The sequence below is a fragment of the Eulemur rufifrons genome, chromosome 2 (genome assembly GCF_041146395.1).
Source record: "Eulemur rufifrons isolate Redbay chromosome 2, OSU_ERuf_1, whole genome shotgun sequence".
NCBI lineage: Eukaryota > Metazoa > Chordata > Mammalia > Primates > Lemuridae > Eulemur > Eulemur rufifrons.
The window spans coordinates 93700797-93719186 of NC_090984.1; the positions used below are offsets into that span (position 1 = coordinate 93700797).

Here is an 18390-nt window from a genome sequence, read left to right on the forward strand (position 1 = left end):
GGCTGTGTCAGGATCCACAGCTGAAACTGAGATATGCAGGCTTGCCTTTGGGGACAAAGATAGGCTGCATTCTGCCTTATTCCTGGGTGGGCAGTACTTCCCCTAGACTGCAGTTGAGTGGGACTGGAGCCAGAACACAGAGTTGCTTTAAGTTCAACCAAGGTTGGTGGGCATGAATCTGCAGGCACAGATGCATGTGTCTCTTAGTGCATCCTGGGGCAGGCAGGACTACTCTCAAAGTGCATATAATAGGGGCTTGAGCTGAGATACAAAACCATTTTTTACCTACTGTGTAACGGTGTTTGGTGGGCCTGCCTTTGGGGGCACTAAAAGGTGTGGGTCCTAGTGGGTCTTTGGGCAGGCATGACTGCTCCTGGACCGTGGCAGGTAGGGTAGAGCTGGGTTGTGGGGCTACTTCTACAACCACAATAGGATTGACTTCAACAGGCCTGCCTCTGTAGTCACAAACAACCATGTCTGCTGGTGTGTCCCTGGTTGGGCACGACTACTGTCAGGCAGAAGTTGAGAGGTTCTAGAGCTGAGTTATAGGCCACTTCCAGGTCTACTGTGAGACCAAGGTCTACAGGCCTTCTTCCTGTTGCATGGATGAATGTTTCTCTAAGCAGGACCCTGTTCAGACAGGACTGCTCTCAGACTGCAACTGCAACTCAAGCAGAGTTACAGGGCTGCTTCAGGTTCCATAGGTGATACTGAGGTTGGTGAGCCAAACACTGAAGGCTTGGAAAAGCATGACTACTTCTGTGTTCCTTGGCAGATGGTTCTGTTGGCAGGACCAAAGCCAAACAGAGCTGTTGCCAAGTCCACAGGGAGACAAGGCCATTTCTAGGTCTGTAGCTGGGACCACAGTTGGTGAGGCTGCCACCTGGATGTGGGCCTGCCCTCTTGAAACAGCCCTCCTTAGTCTTGGCTCTACTAGGGTTTTGTAACCTCCTACCTGGGTCCCGAAGCTCCCACAAAGATACTTTTTTCCATGAATGGTTGCCAAATTCTTGTTGCTATGGGGGATATGAATGGGGAGCCTCCTATTCCTCCATCTTGCTGATGTTATTACCCAGACTCTGTTCTTTAAAAATATTAATCCTACTTTTTTTCCTTTCTGTATCAACTTTATTATGGCATAATTTATATACAATAAAATGTACACTTTTAGTCTATACTTCTCTGAATTTTAACAAAAGCTCACAGCTTTTTAACCACAATCAAGATACAGAACATTGCTATTGCCCCCAAAGTTTCTTCATACCCCTTTGTAGTCAACACCTTCCCCCACTTTTAGACCTTGTCAACTACTAACTTGAAATGCAGTACTTAGTGGCAAATAGAGGCATATCTCACAATAATCTCTTTCCAACACATAGGTTAATTAGAAAGTCAGTAGGGAAGGCAAAAGTGTTTTGTCCCAATTATCCAGGATCAGTGTGTCATTGTTATTACTGCAGTTGTTTTCAAACTTTAGTGAGGCATTAGGATCACCTGGAGGACTTCTTAAAACAAAGATTGCTAAAACCAGTCTGCAGATTCAGTAGATCTAGGTCCCTAGAATTTGCATTTCTAACAAGTTCCTAAGTGTGATACTGTGTTACAGTGAGAAATATATATATTTGGTCTTCATTTCCAGTTCCTGGCACAAAATTTCTAAAACCCTTGGAATTTCCTGAGTGCTAGAAGTGAGAAGAGCATCTTTTGTTATTCATAATAAACCCTTTTTGCTGGTACCTGAGTTTATGCTAATGAACTGGTTCTTGCCATGCCCCTAGATAGCTTCAGGATGGGGGACTGTTTGCCAGAGAAAGGAACCATGTGATTAGAAGTTTGGAACTTTCATCCTACCCCCTGACCCCTGGGGAGGAGAGAGGAGCTAGAGATTGAGTCAGTCACCAGTGGCCAGTGATTTAGTCATGCCACCATAATGGAACCTCCATACAAATCCTAAACAACAAGGCTTGGAGAGCTTCTAGGTTGGTGAAACATCAGTGTGCCAGGCGGGTGGCATACCCCAGCTCCACAGAAACAAAAGCTTCTGTTTGGGGGACCTCTCTAGACCTGGCCCTATGTACCTCTTCATCTGGCTGTTCATTTGTATTCTTTTCAATAGCTTCTATAATAAATCTGTAAAGGTAAGTAAAGTGTTTCCCTAAGTTCTGTGAGCTGTCATAGCAAATTATTGAACCTGAAGAGGGGATTGTGGGAATCCCTGAGTTGTAGCCAAGTTGGACCGTGGGCACCCAGTACATGTGATAGCATCTTAGAGTGGGGGGGAAGTCTTTGGAACTGAGCCCTTCACCTGTGGGGGTCTGCACTAACTCTGGATAGTTCATGTTAGAATTAAATTGATTTGTAGGACACCCAGTTGTTGTCCATAGAGAATTGGAGAATTGCCTGGTATAGAAAGCCCACACATTGGTGTTGGAAGTGTTTCATGGTTAAAGAGTAGCTCATAGTACTTGTAGTAATACTACACCATGTTTTTTCTTCTGGAATGCCTCTCCCATTGTTCATTACTTCAATTACCAGGCATTAAGGTACAGCCTGGGGGCCAGATATTGTACATTTGAATCTGAGATTCGGCTTACCTGAGGTTTTTAGCAAAACATTATTTATTTATCTGATTAGCTTATTAACTTGAGAGCTAATAGCTGCTAGAGCCTACTCCCAGCCTGTCACCACAGTTGGGTAATCAACTGGTAGTAATTAGGAATACTCTTTGGTGTTTAGAAGCTTTTAGAGGGTTTTTAAGAGTTTAGAGGGGTTGATGGTATAATAAATAAATTCAGAGTAGCATATTAATTGTTATCTGCGATACTGATCTCAAGCATTAGTATCACTAGATTTTCAATTGATAATTTCATTCCAGTAATTGTGTATGACCATACCTCATAGTCAAATGTAGGCACTGAATTCAGTCAGATTTACCTGTAGCTTTTGATACCAGTGATCGTGAATTGACCCTGCTTGCGTCTTTGAAATAGAGAGAGGAAAATAAGCAGTTTAGAGTGATTACTTTTGTCATTATGCTTCTATTATTTATATAGTACTGTAGGTTCAGTGCTTGGATTTGTGGCAGTTTAGATTTGTACCTCAGCCTCTGAGCATATCATGGATTTTTGTCTAAATCAACCTTTCAGGTCACTGTTGAGACATATTAACTACTGTTGCTTTGATTCTTGTTGTTATCTTCATGTTGTCACACATCAGTTTATGAAACCAGAGCTGCTTCTTTCTGCTTTTAAATTACAGCAATTATTAAACTTCGTACTGAAGGACAGGAAGGATCACAGAACCAATGAGCTATATCTCAACTAAGTTGACTGAAACTATTGAAAAACAGTCTGGTGAGGCAGCAATCTTATCATCAGATTGAGATGATGAAGCCTGGGCTGCATCCTTTCATTATCAGTAATATATAAAGCAGCTTTGCTAAGACTGAAATTAGATGTATTCTCCAAATGGTGAATGCTATTAGGTTGGTGCAAAAGTAATTGAGGTTTTATCATTGTTGAAATTTGCCGTTTGCTATTGGAATACATTCTTAAATAAATGTGGTTATGTTATATATCATTTTAATGCACATCTCTTGCTTTATGTTTTTTTGCTAATGACTTATTACTTGCTGTTTATTTTATATTTATTTTAGACTATGGAAATCATAGTTAGACAAAAAGCAAATTCAAGTGATTTTCTTATTCGAGTTCAAAATGGGTCATAAAGCAGCAGAGACAACTCACAACATCAACAATGTGTTTGGCCCAGGAACTGCTAATGAACGTACAGTGCAGTAGTGGTTCAAGAGGTTTTGCAAAGGAGACGAGAGCATCGAAGATGAGGAGTGCAGTGGCCAGCCATCGGAAGTTGACAACAACCAATGGAGAACAATCATCAAAGCAGATCCTCTTACAACCACATGAGAAGTTGCTGAAGAATTCAACGTCGACCATTCTATGGTTGTTTGGCATTTGAAGCAAATTGGAAAGGTGAAAAAGTTCGATAAGCGTTTGACTGGTGAGATGACCGAAAATAAAAAAAATCGTTGTTTTGAAGTATCGTCTTCTCTTATTGTATGCAACATCAGTGAACCGTTTCTCTATCAGATTGTGATGGGCGATGAAGAGTGGATTTTATACGACAACCGGGCGATGACCAGCTCAGTGGTTGGAACGAGAAGAAGCTCTAAAGCACATCCCAAAGCCAAACTTGCACCAGAAAAAGAGCATGGTCACTGTTTGGTGGTCTGCTGCCGGTCTGATCCACTACAGCTTTCTGAATCCCAGTGAAACTGTTAAATATGAGAAGTATGCTCTGAAAATCAATGAGATGCCCTGAAAACCGGCATTGGTCAACAGAAAGGGCCCAACTCTTCTCCATAACAACGTCCAACCACATCTCTATAAAGTTTTGCCTCATCCACCATATTCACATGACCTCTCGCCACCCAACTACCACTTCTTCAAGCATCTCAACAACTTTTTGCAGGGAAAATGCTTCCACAACCAGCAGGATGTAGAAAATACTGTCCAAGAGTTTGTGGCATCCCAAAGCACAGATTTTTATGCTACAGGAATAAACAAACTTATTTCTCGTTGGCAAAAAATGTGTTGATTGTAATGGTTCTTATTTTGATTAATAAAGACGTGTTTGAGCCTAGTTCTAATGATTTAAAATTCATGGTCCAAAACCGCAATTACTTTTGCACCAACATAATACTTACAGTTACTTGTGCTTTTTGGCAATTTGCTGATGTGCAAAAAGACATTGTGGAGGATTATGTAAAAAAGAAATGACTTTGAATCAGATAAAGAGTACTGATTATAGGTAAAGATGGATAGGTTAATAGCTTATAGATTTGTTTGATTAAGTTTCTGATTACAGGTGTTGTGGCCCAATAACTTGTGTTTTCACTCTCTTTGATATCTCCATTCTTGAAAAGTTAAGTTTTGGGAACCTTCAAATCTTCTGTTCTTTGTGTTTTATTTCATACATGCAGACACACATGCACACACACACACACACACACACACACACAGGAAGGGATGAAAGAAGATCTTACTAACTTCTTTGAGTTGTGATTTGATTGAGACTGACATTAAACTGGAATGTGGACACTTTTTCTTGAGTTCTGGATTTCTTTAAATAAAATGTTTTTATGTGATTGTCTTTCTACTAAGGAATCCAGGCTTATTTTCAAGTACTAGAACATTCCTCCTAATATTCATGAGCAAAGGGCTACATTTTCATATGAAGCTATCCTTATTCTGCTCATTACTTACTTAGTCTCTATCAGCCAGATAATGATTCTTCATTTCTTTTAAAGGAACACTCCCCTCTAAAATAAAGTTTGCATTAGAAGAAGACTCTCCAGGTAAAAAAGGGTGTTTCATTTAGTGGCCCTGATTCTGTTTTGCCTGCCCCCACCACAGATCTATTTGGTTATGATTTCCAAACTCAAGAATGACTTTGACATTAAAAATAATCACTCACTAAGGATTTCCTACATGCCAATGTGCAGATAGAGGGAAAGCCCCTTCTAGTGCTTTTTAATTTTTGAAGGGCCTGTTAATCTCGAAGAGCCTTTAATTCAAAATACCAAGGAATCATATTTTGGGGTGGAATTTCCTGGCCTCCTTTACTTTATTATTCCCCTTTTTATAACTGAAGTTATAGTCAGGCCTAGAGATATTAGGTGGCATGTACAAGTAAGTAGCAGAGCTGTTTTACTCCAAAATCTTTTCTCTTAATTACTAAATACTTAGTTTCTCTGAGCTTTATTTTCTCTTCTGTACATAGAAATATAATTCCTATGGCACAGCATTGTAATGATTAAACAAGGGGAAAAAAACATATAAAACACTTTCCACAGTGCCTGATACATTATAGATTCTAGTATGCTCTAGCCAGGCCTGTATAAGGAAAACTCATAAATGAGTTATATCATAAATGGATATAACTAGAAAACTCCTACACCCTGCAGGGCAGGCACAGATAAGGGCAGATTGATTGTCAAAGTGTTCAACAGGAAAAATTTTAAGGCCTGGAATTTAACCATAAGCCTAGTGGACATCACTCACCGAGTAATATAATTACTGCCTTATATGATAGTATGAGCTATTTTTGTTGTTGCCTCTCTGGAATTTTCCCCACCTATGTCAGCTGTCAAGATAGTGGCATCCTAAAAGTCCTCCCTGAGACAAGGGAACTTTGTTTCCCTACCTGTCTCCCGGTCATGTTTTTATCCTTGGCACTGCTTATTTTTGCCCCAGGAGTGAACCAAAGTAAAGTAGCCTTGGACAAAATGCAGGTAATTTTCCTTGTCTATGATCCAGATTTGCCTATGGATTAGACTGTGGTATAGCCTCTCTTACTCATGGTTACCTTAATAAATGTTAATTACATCACCTTGGGATTTTCTTGCTTGAATTACATCTCTGTCCTGGCCCTTGGGTAACTTCTCTAACATTTTGAATCAGGTATAAATAAAAAGCCCTCCTTGTAGTTGGTTCCACAACAGCATAATTGAGACAGAATAGAACTGTTTTGTTTTTTTTTAAAAAAAAAAAGTTTTATGACTATTAAAGTAGAGAAATTAACAGAAAATACAAATAACATAAACATAGCCAGCTTTTGAAGTAGAAGTTTTGACACCTGTCATAGCTGGCTTGTTCTCAGAGTCATAAATTCTATTCTATTCTATTCAATGTCTTCAGGTATTTGTATTTTGTCCTTAAATGGCTAACAGTATTTTGCAGGTACCTTGCCTGGATTTGTGTTTCCCAAATATTGACCTGGCCTTATACTAGGACTTTAGATTCACTGCCTACCTACTAGATTTCTTAATATCTTAATAGGCAAAACCCAGACAACCAGCTTCCCATCTTGTGGGACTCTTCTAGAAGATTTGGTTTCCGGGTAGAGTCATTGAAAACCCAGGGCTTCTGCAGAATGGTTTTTAGTCACCATGTTTCCCAGTGATGGGCCACAGCTGATACTTTCTGATTTGATTATCTTCATGTCTTTGGCCAAAAAATAAATTTTACAGAATGGTAACTTCTAAACATTACTGAATTGCCAAAAACTAGTTTGAATTTTAGGTCATTTCCTGGACTTCATTGTCTTCCTTACCTGGTCTCCAATGGGGAGGCCAAGGGAAAAAAAGATTTAAAAAGCAAGCTTAATTTTAGTGGACTGTGAAGTAAAGCAACTTATATTGAGACCTTGACTGCAATATCATAAAAAATTAGTGTACTTTTTTTTTTAATTCAGTCATCTAGTTGCTTGGTTATTCTGCTTTCTAGACAGAGCCTGGGATGAATATAAATAATTAATTGCCAAGACTTAGTACTGATGTAACTTGATAAAAACATTCACTTTTATGTTTTCTAATTTATTTTAAAAAGTAGAGAGATCAGCTTTCATTCCATTGGTAAGGAAAGTCTTGATTCCTATGACAAGAAAGCATAAACAATGCTAATTTTTATATTTCAAAGAATTTTCCCCTCCAAATTAGGCCTAAGGCAGTTTTTACCTACTTAAGGCTATACAATGATTGTCACTGAAATGGAAAAATTTTTCCTCTGTGTCTTTGTGCTTACACATGTGCATGTGTACATGTGTGTATATACACATGTTTAATTTAATGTAAAGCCAAGTAGAGCATATTGAATTTCCTTTTTTCCTTTGACAGGCATTTGCTGATTATTTATCCTACAATATGACATCACCAGAAACAATACTGCTATTTAAAGTTGAGACTTGCAACAAGTTTTGTGATCATTCCTATTTGATAGGTAGGACAAAGTGAATAACTACATTTGAGTTGATGAAACCTATGAAATATAAAGAATAATGAATGCGATAAGGGTGATGGTAAAGAGGCTTTTAAAACTGAAAAGGTATTTTAAATAAACTTTTAGATGAGTCCTATAACACTATTATAGTTAAAGACTTCTGTTTCCATGATCAACTGACAATTTCATATAGTTGGTGACTTTCCCCCAGTAACTATAGAAGAATACTATAGGCTACATAATGGTCCATAGGAGACTTAGTTTTATAATCTGACAATACTTAAAAGTTGAAACTTTGCTCAGTGTGTAAGACAGTAGGTTAATTTCTCAAGGAGGTAGTAAATTGTTTGGTTTTTGCAGCTAAAATCTCTTTTGCATGAAAAGAAAATGTTTTGAATCTTAGGTGAGAGTAACAAATACAAAAATAGATAAGACATCACATATTAGAATCTTGCCCTGCTTAAAATAGGTGAAAATGGAAATAGCTGCAAAGTGTCCTGTGCTTGGATAATGTTGACACATTAAACAAATGCATAAAATGCTTCACAGATGACCCTGTTATTCCAAAGCATTGTTCAGAGTTATTCCACTGTAATTTAGGATGAATATTTTAAACTGTGGTTAAGATTTAAAATTTTTATTTATTTTTAATAGTTTTACCTTATTCAAGGAGACTATTATCAAATATTCTGTTAATCAGGTGTAGTTCTGAAGGCTTTCTATGATAGTAAATAAGAATTTCCTGCCATTGCTTTATTCCTAAATGGTTTAGCATCTAGTTAAGAACTAGGAATAAAAGAGATTAAGACTGTGTCATATACTCCTAAGTAAATCACAGTTGTTGAGGGCATGTTTTAGCATATTTTATCATAAATGAATCTGTTGATCAATCCCCTTCTTCAGAGTATTACAGAGAACTGAGTTTTGGATCATTTTTATGACTGGCCCACAGTACCACATATTACTGTTCCCCACACCCAATGGATCTTTCCTCTTGGTTATAGAATTATTAGTAGGTCCTCTTCAGACACAAGGTAGAAGCTCTTAAACAACTCTCTGAGGGTCTCTAGCATTAAAAAAAATAGCACCGACCACATATGAAACTATTAATACTTTGTGTGTATTATAACTAGTCCTTTTTTAAAAGCTACAAGGAAGATATTATGATACTTATTTTAAGATGAAGTAACTAAGACTTAGAGATGTCAAAACAACTTTGCTAGGACTCAAAGCTAATAAGAGGTAGAGCCAAAATTAAGAAATAGGTCTCTCTGTCTCCCAGAGCTTTTTCCTCTGATTCAGACTTTCTGATTTTGGTTATTTACATTGAACAAAGTACACAGTATTGCACTCTAGACCTCCTACATTGATATTCATCAGTTCAGTAGTTACAAGCCTGGGCTTTAGAATCACATTGCTTGGGTCTGAATTCTCACTCTGGCATTTCTGAGCTTTGTGACTGTGAGCAAATTATTTAACCTCTCAGTGCCTTACATTCCTTATTTAGTTTATAAGATAGTTGTGAGGATTAAATGAAATGATTTTAAAGTATCTAGAGTAAGTATCTGGCCCATAGTAAGAACTTAATACCTGTTCATTATTGTTGTTCTTTTTATTTAATACTACAGATCAGTTTTCTGTAAGCATTCTTGGAACCTCCGGCTAATCCTTTATGTTTTTAGTTAATACCATCATTGTAGGTGGCTTTTAGAAGTATGTGTATCACATGTTTTATTTATATACATGTATGTGTATATATATACTTTACTGACAAAAATAAATATATTTCTAACTTTATAATTTTCACAAATGTATAATCCATACTCTTAAGCATGTCTTGAAGAGAGGAGTTAATACAAAGTATACAGAAGGGAAAGAGCTGGAACTGCAACTAATTAAGGATTATTTCCCAAACCTCTCTACCACCAAACTGGATTTATAAAAGATAAAAATTATCACCATTGTCTCATTATCTAAAACTCTTGAAGATTTTTCTTTTGATACTTTTTCTTTCACTTATCTATTTGAAGATATTTATTAAAACATTTGTCCGTGACTAGCACTGTTCCAAATGCTGATTTAAAATTGTTTTTTTTTTTTTTACATTCTAGTTGGGGCAGAAAGATAATACAATAAAGATGTAAATGATATTGTATATTAGAAGGTGATAATTGCTTGGAAAAAATAAGCAGAGAAGGAGGAGAAGGAAAGCCAAGGGATTGGGGAGATGATGGATTTTTAAGTGGGATAATCTGGGAAAGTCTTATGGAGGTGACATTTGAGCAAAGATTTGAAGGACATTTGAGTGAGCCAGGTGGATGGATATCTGAAAAAAGAGCATTCCTTGGCAGGAGGAGCAAATATAAAAGCTTTAGAGTAGGAACATGCCTGGCACTTTCAAGGGTTATTAACAAGACCAGTGTGGCTGAAATAGAGAAATCAAGGAAAGGATGATAGGAGGAGATGAGATCAAAGAGGTAATGGTGGGCCACACAGTGTGGGGCCTTATAGGTCAAGGTAGTAACTTTGGCTTTAACTCTGAGATGAAAAGCCAATTTGTGTTAAGAGCGAAGGAATAACATTATTTGACTGATGTTTTAACAGGATCTGGCTGCTATATTGAGAGTAGATTGTAGACTTAGACAAGGATAGAAGCAGGGAACTTGTTAGGAGGCTTTTGTAATAATCCAGATGAGAGAAAATGGTGGCTCAGCTGGTAGTAGTACTGGTGGTGATACATGGTCAAAAATTGTCTATATATATTTGCTGACAGATTGGTGGGGGATGTTAGAGAGAGAGAGAGAGAGAGAGGCATGCTTTTTACTTTTATTATTGATAAATGCAAGTCATAGCTTTTATTTAATGCGATATGAATAAAACCATCTGTACCAGCCCTGAAGTTTCTCTTCTTTGTTTACTGGGTATTTTAGTTTACTCCGCCGGAAATCCAACATGTTATATGAAATTACTGATGCTACACAGAATCGGAAAGTATCTTAACAATCATTTTATTAGTTTAGATGAGGGGTCAGCAAATTATAGCCCAGGGGCCAAATCTGGCTCATTGCCTATTTTTGTAAATAAAGTTTTCTTGGAACACAGCCACACCCATGAATTTGCTTGTTATCTATGGCAGCTTTCCTGCTACAAAGGCAACAGTGCCCCACAAAGCCTAAAATCTTTATTTATTTATTTATGTATGTATGTATGAGACAGAGTTTCATTCCATTGCCCTGAGTAGAGTGCACTGGTGTCATCATAGCTCACTGCGGCCTCAAACTCCTGGGCTCAAGCAATCTTCCTGCCTCAGCTTCCCAAGTAGCTGGGACTATAGACTTGTGCCACCATGCCTGGCTAATTTTTCTATTTTTAGTAGATACGGGGTATTGCTTTTGCTCAGGCTGGTGTGGAACTCCTGAGCTCAAGTGATCCTCTCGCCTTGGCCTCCCAGCGTGCTAGGATTATAGGCGTGGGCCACTGCACCAGGCCTAAAATATTTACTGTCTGGCCCTTTAAAGAAAAAGTTTGTTGACCCTTGATTTAGACCATTAAGAGTCGTGTCAAATTTATTCTCTGATCTTTTTCCAACTACTCAGAGTGTTTAAGTATGAAGTGAAAATTTAACATGGGGCACGAAATTATAATAGAACAAAGAGTGACAACAACTTCTTTCTCTCTCTTACCTTAATCTACCTATTTCTTTGCTTTGTGTATCCACTTTTCCCAGATCTCCATAGTGCTTTGTCCGTGTTGGGAAACAAAAGAGCTGACTGGCCTAAAAAAAAAAGTGTTTTCTGAATAGTAAAAACTTAATTATAGGAATGAATATTGGATGGTAGAGACTAATTTTTTTTTTTTTTAATTAGATGTCCATATAATTTCTTTCTATTTTTTTAGTAGAGACGGGGTCTGGCTCTTGCTCAGGCTGGTCTCGAACTCCTGAGCTGGAACCATCCACCCGCCTCGGCCTCCCAGAGTGCTAGGATTACAGGCATGAGCCACCTTGCCCGGCCGAGACTAATTTTTGAATTTCACAGCTTTGATAGAAAATAAAAGATGAGTGCCAGCATCGGTGTATCAGTCTTTATGACGAATTTGGCTCTCTTCTTATGACTTTTTGTAATCCATCGAAGCAGCAAATAAGTTAGACCTCCAATGTTGTTTGCTTTAACAGGTCTATAATGACGGATCTATACTACCTCAGTCAGACAGATGGAGCAGGTGATTGGCGGGAAAAAGAGGCCAAAGATCTGACAGAGCTGGTCCAGCGGAGAATAACATATCTTCAGGTAAGAAGGTTAGGTTAAGAATAAATTTGACTGAAAAAAAGAAGGAAAATCATAATATATTGAAAATAATAATTGCCATTAGTTTTTAGTCTTCCTAGCCATTGCCTTTTGAAAGTATTATTCACTTTACATATTTATTCAGAAAGACATTATGTTATGCCCTGAGTGGAATTCAAAAATACCTAAAATAAAGTCCCTGCCCTAAAGGAAGCTACAAACACAAACACACATATACACACATACACACACACACACACACACACACACCCCCTACAATGCAAAATACAGCATGCTGCATTTTATAGGAGTAAAATAGATGAAATGCTTATTGGAGTTCTGGGTAAGGAGACATCAGGGATAGTTTTGTGGAGAATGTATTATTTGAACTAAACTGTAAAGGCTGTAAAAGGATAGATAGGATTTGGACACATGGAAATGGAGGATATGATGTGAACAATGGAGGATATGATGTGAGCAATGGCTCATAGTTGGGAAAGAGCAGTACAGGAACCCAAATGAGAAATGAGATAGTTCAGTTTGTCTGTGGTTTTAGGTTATGTGAAGAAGAGGGGATGGAAAATAAACTGGAAAGGTAGGTTTGGGAGCCAGATTATAGAGGTTAAGCTTTATGGTATATAAGCAGTAAATGCTCACTAGAAGATTTTACTTATTTGCTTCATAAACATCATTAATAACAAATAAAAAATATTGGTAAACCCCAAGTCCCAGGACCTTTAAATTAATTCTCTTAATTTTTTGTATTCTTTTCTAGTTTTTATTAATATGCATACACAGTCTTAATATTTATAAGGACAGATTTATTTATTTTTGAATTTTGTTTTTCTGCTTAATGTACCATAAGTATTTTTGTATTTTGGAGTCACAAACTGCTTTTGAAAGGTTTTACGCATAAGAGTGGCATGATTACAGTGGTACTTTAGTAATATTAATCTGAAAGTAGTATTTTGGTTGAACTAGATTAGTGTTTGAAGAGAGTAGGAGGAGGGAGAACATTTACAATAAGAGGACCATAGTGCAGATGAGAAGTATTGAGGTACATGGCAGTTTGCAGAAGTGAAGAGACAAATTGTGAGAGCCTGGGAAGATAGAATTGATAGGCCTTTCCAAATGAGCGAAAGAGCTGAAATGACTGGGATAATGTGAGCATCATTAACTGACAGAAAACTAAGAAAATTCTTTTCAGAGGAAAACAATGTATCAGTAGAATTCTTCAAAACTCAAAAATACTTAAAGTTGGAATGACCATAGAACATCTTCCACCTCCATCCTTTTCTAATGTTGTTGATGGTATACTTACTGTGTACAATCAGTCTGCTTTTTCTTTAATGTTAAAGTGTCTTATAAAAGCAAAATGACAACCAGTGACATGCTTCTGTATGTTTAAAGGTGCACATTTTCCTACACTTAAATAGGAAAAAATAGAAAATCAAGTGTTTAAAGAGATCATTAAAAACCAAAGTGATCTTGGCTTGCTGTCTTGGTGTCATACTTTCATGGCCATTCATCAGAGGTGTCTGAAGAATGAGAAGCACTTCACTTCTGTAGGGAAGAGGTAATTATCTCCTAACAACTAGAACCTCATTCAATGAACTATAAACAGCTGGTGGTGCAGAACCATTATCCTTATTTAAAATGGAAATAACTATGGTTTCTGAGCTTCTTCTGTTTCCACATATTCATTAAATTTTCACCCACTGTATTTAAACTATGATGTGGTGATAGTTCAGCTCTCTACATTGTAACAAGTACCTGCCACCTACTTTAGTTTCTTTTTTTTCTTTTGGTTTTTAAGTGTCCAAGTACTTTCACAATAGTGCTAATTTGATCCTCTAGATGCTGATTTCCATGGTTTTGTGTTACAGAATTTTACTTGTAAATCAAGCTAGTGATTTAAAACTACATTGGCTTTTGCAATCTTTTAAACTATAGCAAAACCTACCATTTTACTTAGATCTTAACTTCAGGTTCAAATATTGCTATTTAACAAATGTTTACTTTCCTGTTATTTTTTTCTGATTGGGAAAAAAAAGTGATTTTTTTAACATTCAAGGAAATGGGGGAAAAATCTCAGTAGGAAAAATATACTTTGGAAGAATATTTTTCTTTTAATTATTTAATGTCTTTATGATCTCGATTTCTATCTAGACTAAAAGTTCTTTGAAGTTAGGGACTATATTTTTATCATATTATTTGTTAAAGATTAAAGATACCACTCACTCACTCCTCCTCTTCTCTGGATAGAGGTGAATAAGAGTACTTTCCCATCATTCCAACAAAATTAAACATACATATTTGTAAGGAGTGTTTTCTCTGACTGGACTTTTATCCTCGATGCATTTTTAGGCACAGCTACTACTTTAAAAAAAAGAATGATTTGTCAAATGTATTAGTCAGTTTAATCAGGAGAGTTGAGCAACTTACATAGGTAAACTATGACTAAATTTTTTTTTCCAGTACAACTTTTCTTGGCATTCAAATCTATTTGAGTTCACTTACAATTACTTTAAATGAAATATTACTATAAAAAGGCGATTTAAGTCCTTCAGTAGGCCTTAGAAAATAGTAGGACACTAGGAAATAAAGCTTTTTAAAAGAATATAGATAAAGAAAAAAAAAAACTTTGACTCTTGATACCTGTACTCAAAATAAAAATAAGCAGTTCATACAATTTATTAATGGAAACTTTAGAAGGCTCTCCTTATTTAGCCCATCAACTAGTTTTATTCAGAGTTGTGGGTTCCTTGTATATTGAATATTCATAGGATTTTTTTTCATAGTGTAGTCACGTGATTTTAATCAACAAAGCAACCAATTCAGAAATTATGTTGAAACCTTAAGTTGAGCTACTTCTGACTCTTTTCTCCAACTTTTCACCCCATCTCATAGCCATACATGTTTTTAAAGAGTGATTTTGTGATAATTTTATAATGCCTTTTTTTTGTTATCTCCTGAGCTCACTAGTAAATGCCTGGGTCAATGATAAATACTGTGCTTTAGTGTTTTTCTGTTAATTATGATAATGATGTTACTATAAGAGAAGTTCAAATGAATGAGTTAATCTTGGTAATATGCTTAGAGATCTTAAAGGTACACCAGAGATATAAAAGATCATATTAACATTTGTCTGAGTAGGAAATAATAGGAAAAAGTACATTAAAAGCAAATGTTTTTAATATTTTAAGTCTGTTTCGCAGGTTTTCATCATCTATATAACTTATCGTATTTGTGATAAATAATTCAGGTATTTTTATAATTTACTTTCAGTGATTGGTTTGGTGACCACTAATTAGGTAGTTGAAAACCTTTTCAGTTTTACTACATTTTTATTAGTACTGATGAAATTTATGATCAGTTTTCAATATCACCAACAAGGATTTGTTAAACCCTGATTTGTTCCAAGTACAATGCAAGACACAGAACAAGAAAACAATACAGATTAAGCTCTCATCTTAATCTGTAACATTTTAAATCTAAGCCTTTCTTTCTGTAATTCTCCAATCATTTGAATTGAGCGAATATCATTATGTTTCAGGAAAATCCTGCTTGACTTATAGTCATACAGCTCAGTTTTGACAAGAAGTTTGGTCTCAATTTTTGATTTCCCCCATTCATTTATCCTATATATTGGTTTTACTTGGGAGGACCAATTTCACAGGAGATGCTGGAAAATAAAAAGGTACTTTGCGCAACTAGAATTCAGTGAAACAGCATCTATGGTTGTCGTAATTAAAATTATTGTCTCTTCAAGGTTAAAGGCCCTATGGCATGGTTTATAAAGATTAAACTGATTAAAAAATTACAAAAATCAGATTGTAGATAACCTCAGGTATGCTATTAGGATCAACCAAATCTCCTAACATGTAATGTTGGATTGTTTTAAATATTATTTTGTACTAGTCTTTACTCTTGTGTTATGTAAATCATAACAGATTGAGAAAATGCTATTATTTTTATTTCTACTAGTTTCTGATATTGGGATTCATTTTAAAAACTACACATTGCTTATATTTTCGTTATGAATCCACATTTTACCATAATGTAAGTCATTTCCCTAGGCTTTTGAGTAATTTTACATGGAAGAGATTCTCTTTAGAGAATTTATGTTGTAGTTTCTAATTAGCTGATATTAAACAGACACAATGAAAGACATCTGTATACATCAATGCCTTAGTTTCTTAACTTGTTTGGAGCAGTTGGAAGTTGGCAACTCTGGTGGGGAAAGATACGTCCCAAGTTAACTTGAAATTATCTGTCTTCTAGTATAGGATAATAGATTTTTTTTTTCTGCCTAGCCCCAAAGTTGACATTTTAAGCAATTGAGCCCATTTCAGATGAATCTAAATAAAGTATGTAAAAAGTAGCCACAGTAAAAGATTTTTTTTGTTTGCTCTGTGTTTTGCTTTATTTTGTTTGCTTTTGTTTTGTTTATGTTTTGAATAGGACTTTTACTGGAAATTGGTAGGTTATTTTTCTTTTGTTGTGAGAAAGGAAAACTACAAGATGTGAAAATTGAAAATAATTACTTCACTCTTTAACTGAGGGTAGAGATTTGTTTTTTCCATTCAAAAATAAGTTTTGTTGGAGAAATAGAAAATTTCTCTTTTCCTGTATGGATTCCAGTGTCTGTGGTTGATCTTTTGGAATGGAAAGGGACCAGATCACACTAGGGATACATTATTGAGGCTATTAAACATATATTTCAGTTTGTGGAGAAACCCTCCACTCCAACACGGGATGTGTCTGACCCCATCCTTCTTTGACAGGACTAATTCTTCAAGATAGATTTAAGGCCAGAATATAACTATAAACTTTATTTAACTGCTAGTATACTGACAATGCGATCAAATCAGTCATCAGATATTCTCACAGTTGTGAAGTGTGTTCTACCAAGTAATTGAAATAGCACTTATATTTCTGTCTAACCAAAATAAAGTCAGAGGTGGTACTATCTGTAACTCATTAAGAAAAGTCATCATATTAACTGCATTAAAATATTTATTAAATATTTAAAACAACAACTGCGATGGGGAGAAACTTTCAGGGCTTTTCCTTATTTGAAAGGAATCATTAGTTTGAGATGAGAACAACTAGGGAAAAGCAGACAGTTTCTCAGAACTAAGACCTAAGAGTATGCTGAGAAAGAAAATATCTTTCTCAAGGTCAAAAATATAAACAATTTTCACTAAGGAAAGAACAAGAAATGGTAAGTGGATATGGTGACATGGGCAGTGTTCATGAAGTAAAGAGGAAGTTGCTCTACTAGAAGTTGAGTAAGGACAAAGGTGGTAGTAGGAAGTAAAAAAGAAAATTTATTGGAGGTGGTTTTCTAAGCGTTATTAAAAATGACTTTATCTTGAATTCTTAGAGATTTTACAGAGCCTTTGCATGTAGGAGCTTTGGTCTAATTGAGTAATTTGTTGGTTCATCCATTCCTTAAGTATTTGAATGTACTGGGCATTAGGTACATTGCTAAGGATATGGTTGTAAACCAAATGGACATGGTGTTTGCCCTCAGGAAGTTGAAATTCTAGTAATATTCTGAGAGTATTGCTGAGTTAAGTGTCCTCAATCCCAGACACACACACACACACACACACACACACACACAGAATTTTTAAAATCTCTACAATTCTTTCTTTTTATGTTTATATTTCTAACTCTTTATTTGGATCTTTCTGCTATTTATCTTATCTCTATTACACTAAATTTTCCAGTAGGCTTCATCATTCCTTTTTAAAAAACATTTATTATGGAAAACTTCAACATAGAAAAATAAGAGACTAGTGAATCCCTACATATACATCATCCAGCTTTATGGTTAGTTTTGTTTCATCTGTACTGCAACCACTCCTCAGTGTCTCCAGGATCATTTTGAAGCAAATCCTAGACACAGACACACACACACATTGTATAATTTCATTGGTAAATATTTCAGTGTGAATTTCTAAAAGACAAAGATACTTTTTCAAAACATAACCACATTATTATCACACCTAAGTAAATTAAGAATCATTTTTATCATCAAATAACTAGTCATTAATCAAATTTTTCTGATTGCCGTATACATTTTAATGTGCCATTTAAAAAATGATTATTAGCCATCACAGAAGTAATTTGATTATAAGTTCGGCACATCTTTTCCTTCCTGGAATGGGAAAATAAGAGAGGCAAATGGTCAGAAGAAAAATTGCTATGACTTGACTTATCCAAGAAAGAAAGCAAATTATCATAGAATAACTTAGAAGAATGAAAGATATAAAAACTAAAAGCAAAATTAAGAT

At 35.8% G+C, this 18390-nt stretch overlaps 1 protein-coding gene across 1 annotated transcript in view; it reads left to right on the top strand.

Annotated features, from left to right (window-relative positions):
• The window catches only part of FUT8 (fucosyltransferase 8), a 154030-nt gene that overhangs the window by 53652 nt on the left and 81988 nt on the right, over positions 1 to 18390 (top strand). The window contains exon 4 of the mRNA XM_069465058.1: positions 11974 to 12088. Coding sequence (XP_069321159.1) covers positions 11974 to 12088 — 115 coding nt within the window. The remainder of the gene's footprint in view (positions 1 to 11973; positions 12089 to 18390) is intronic.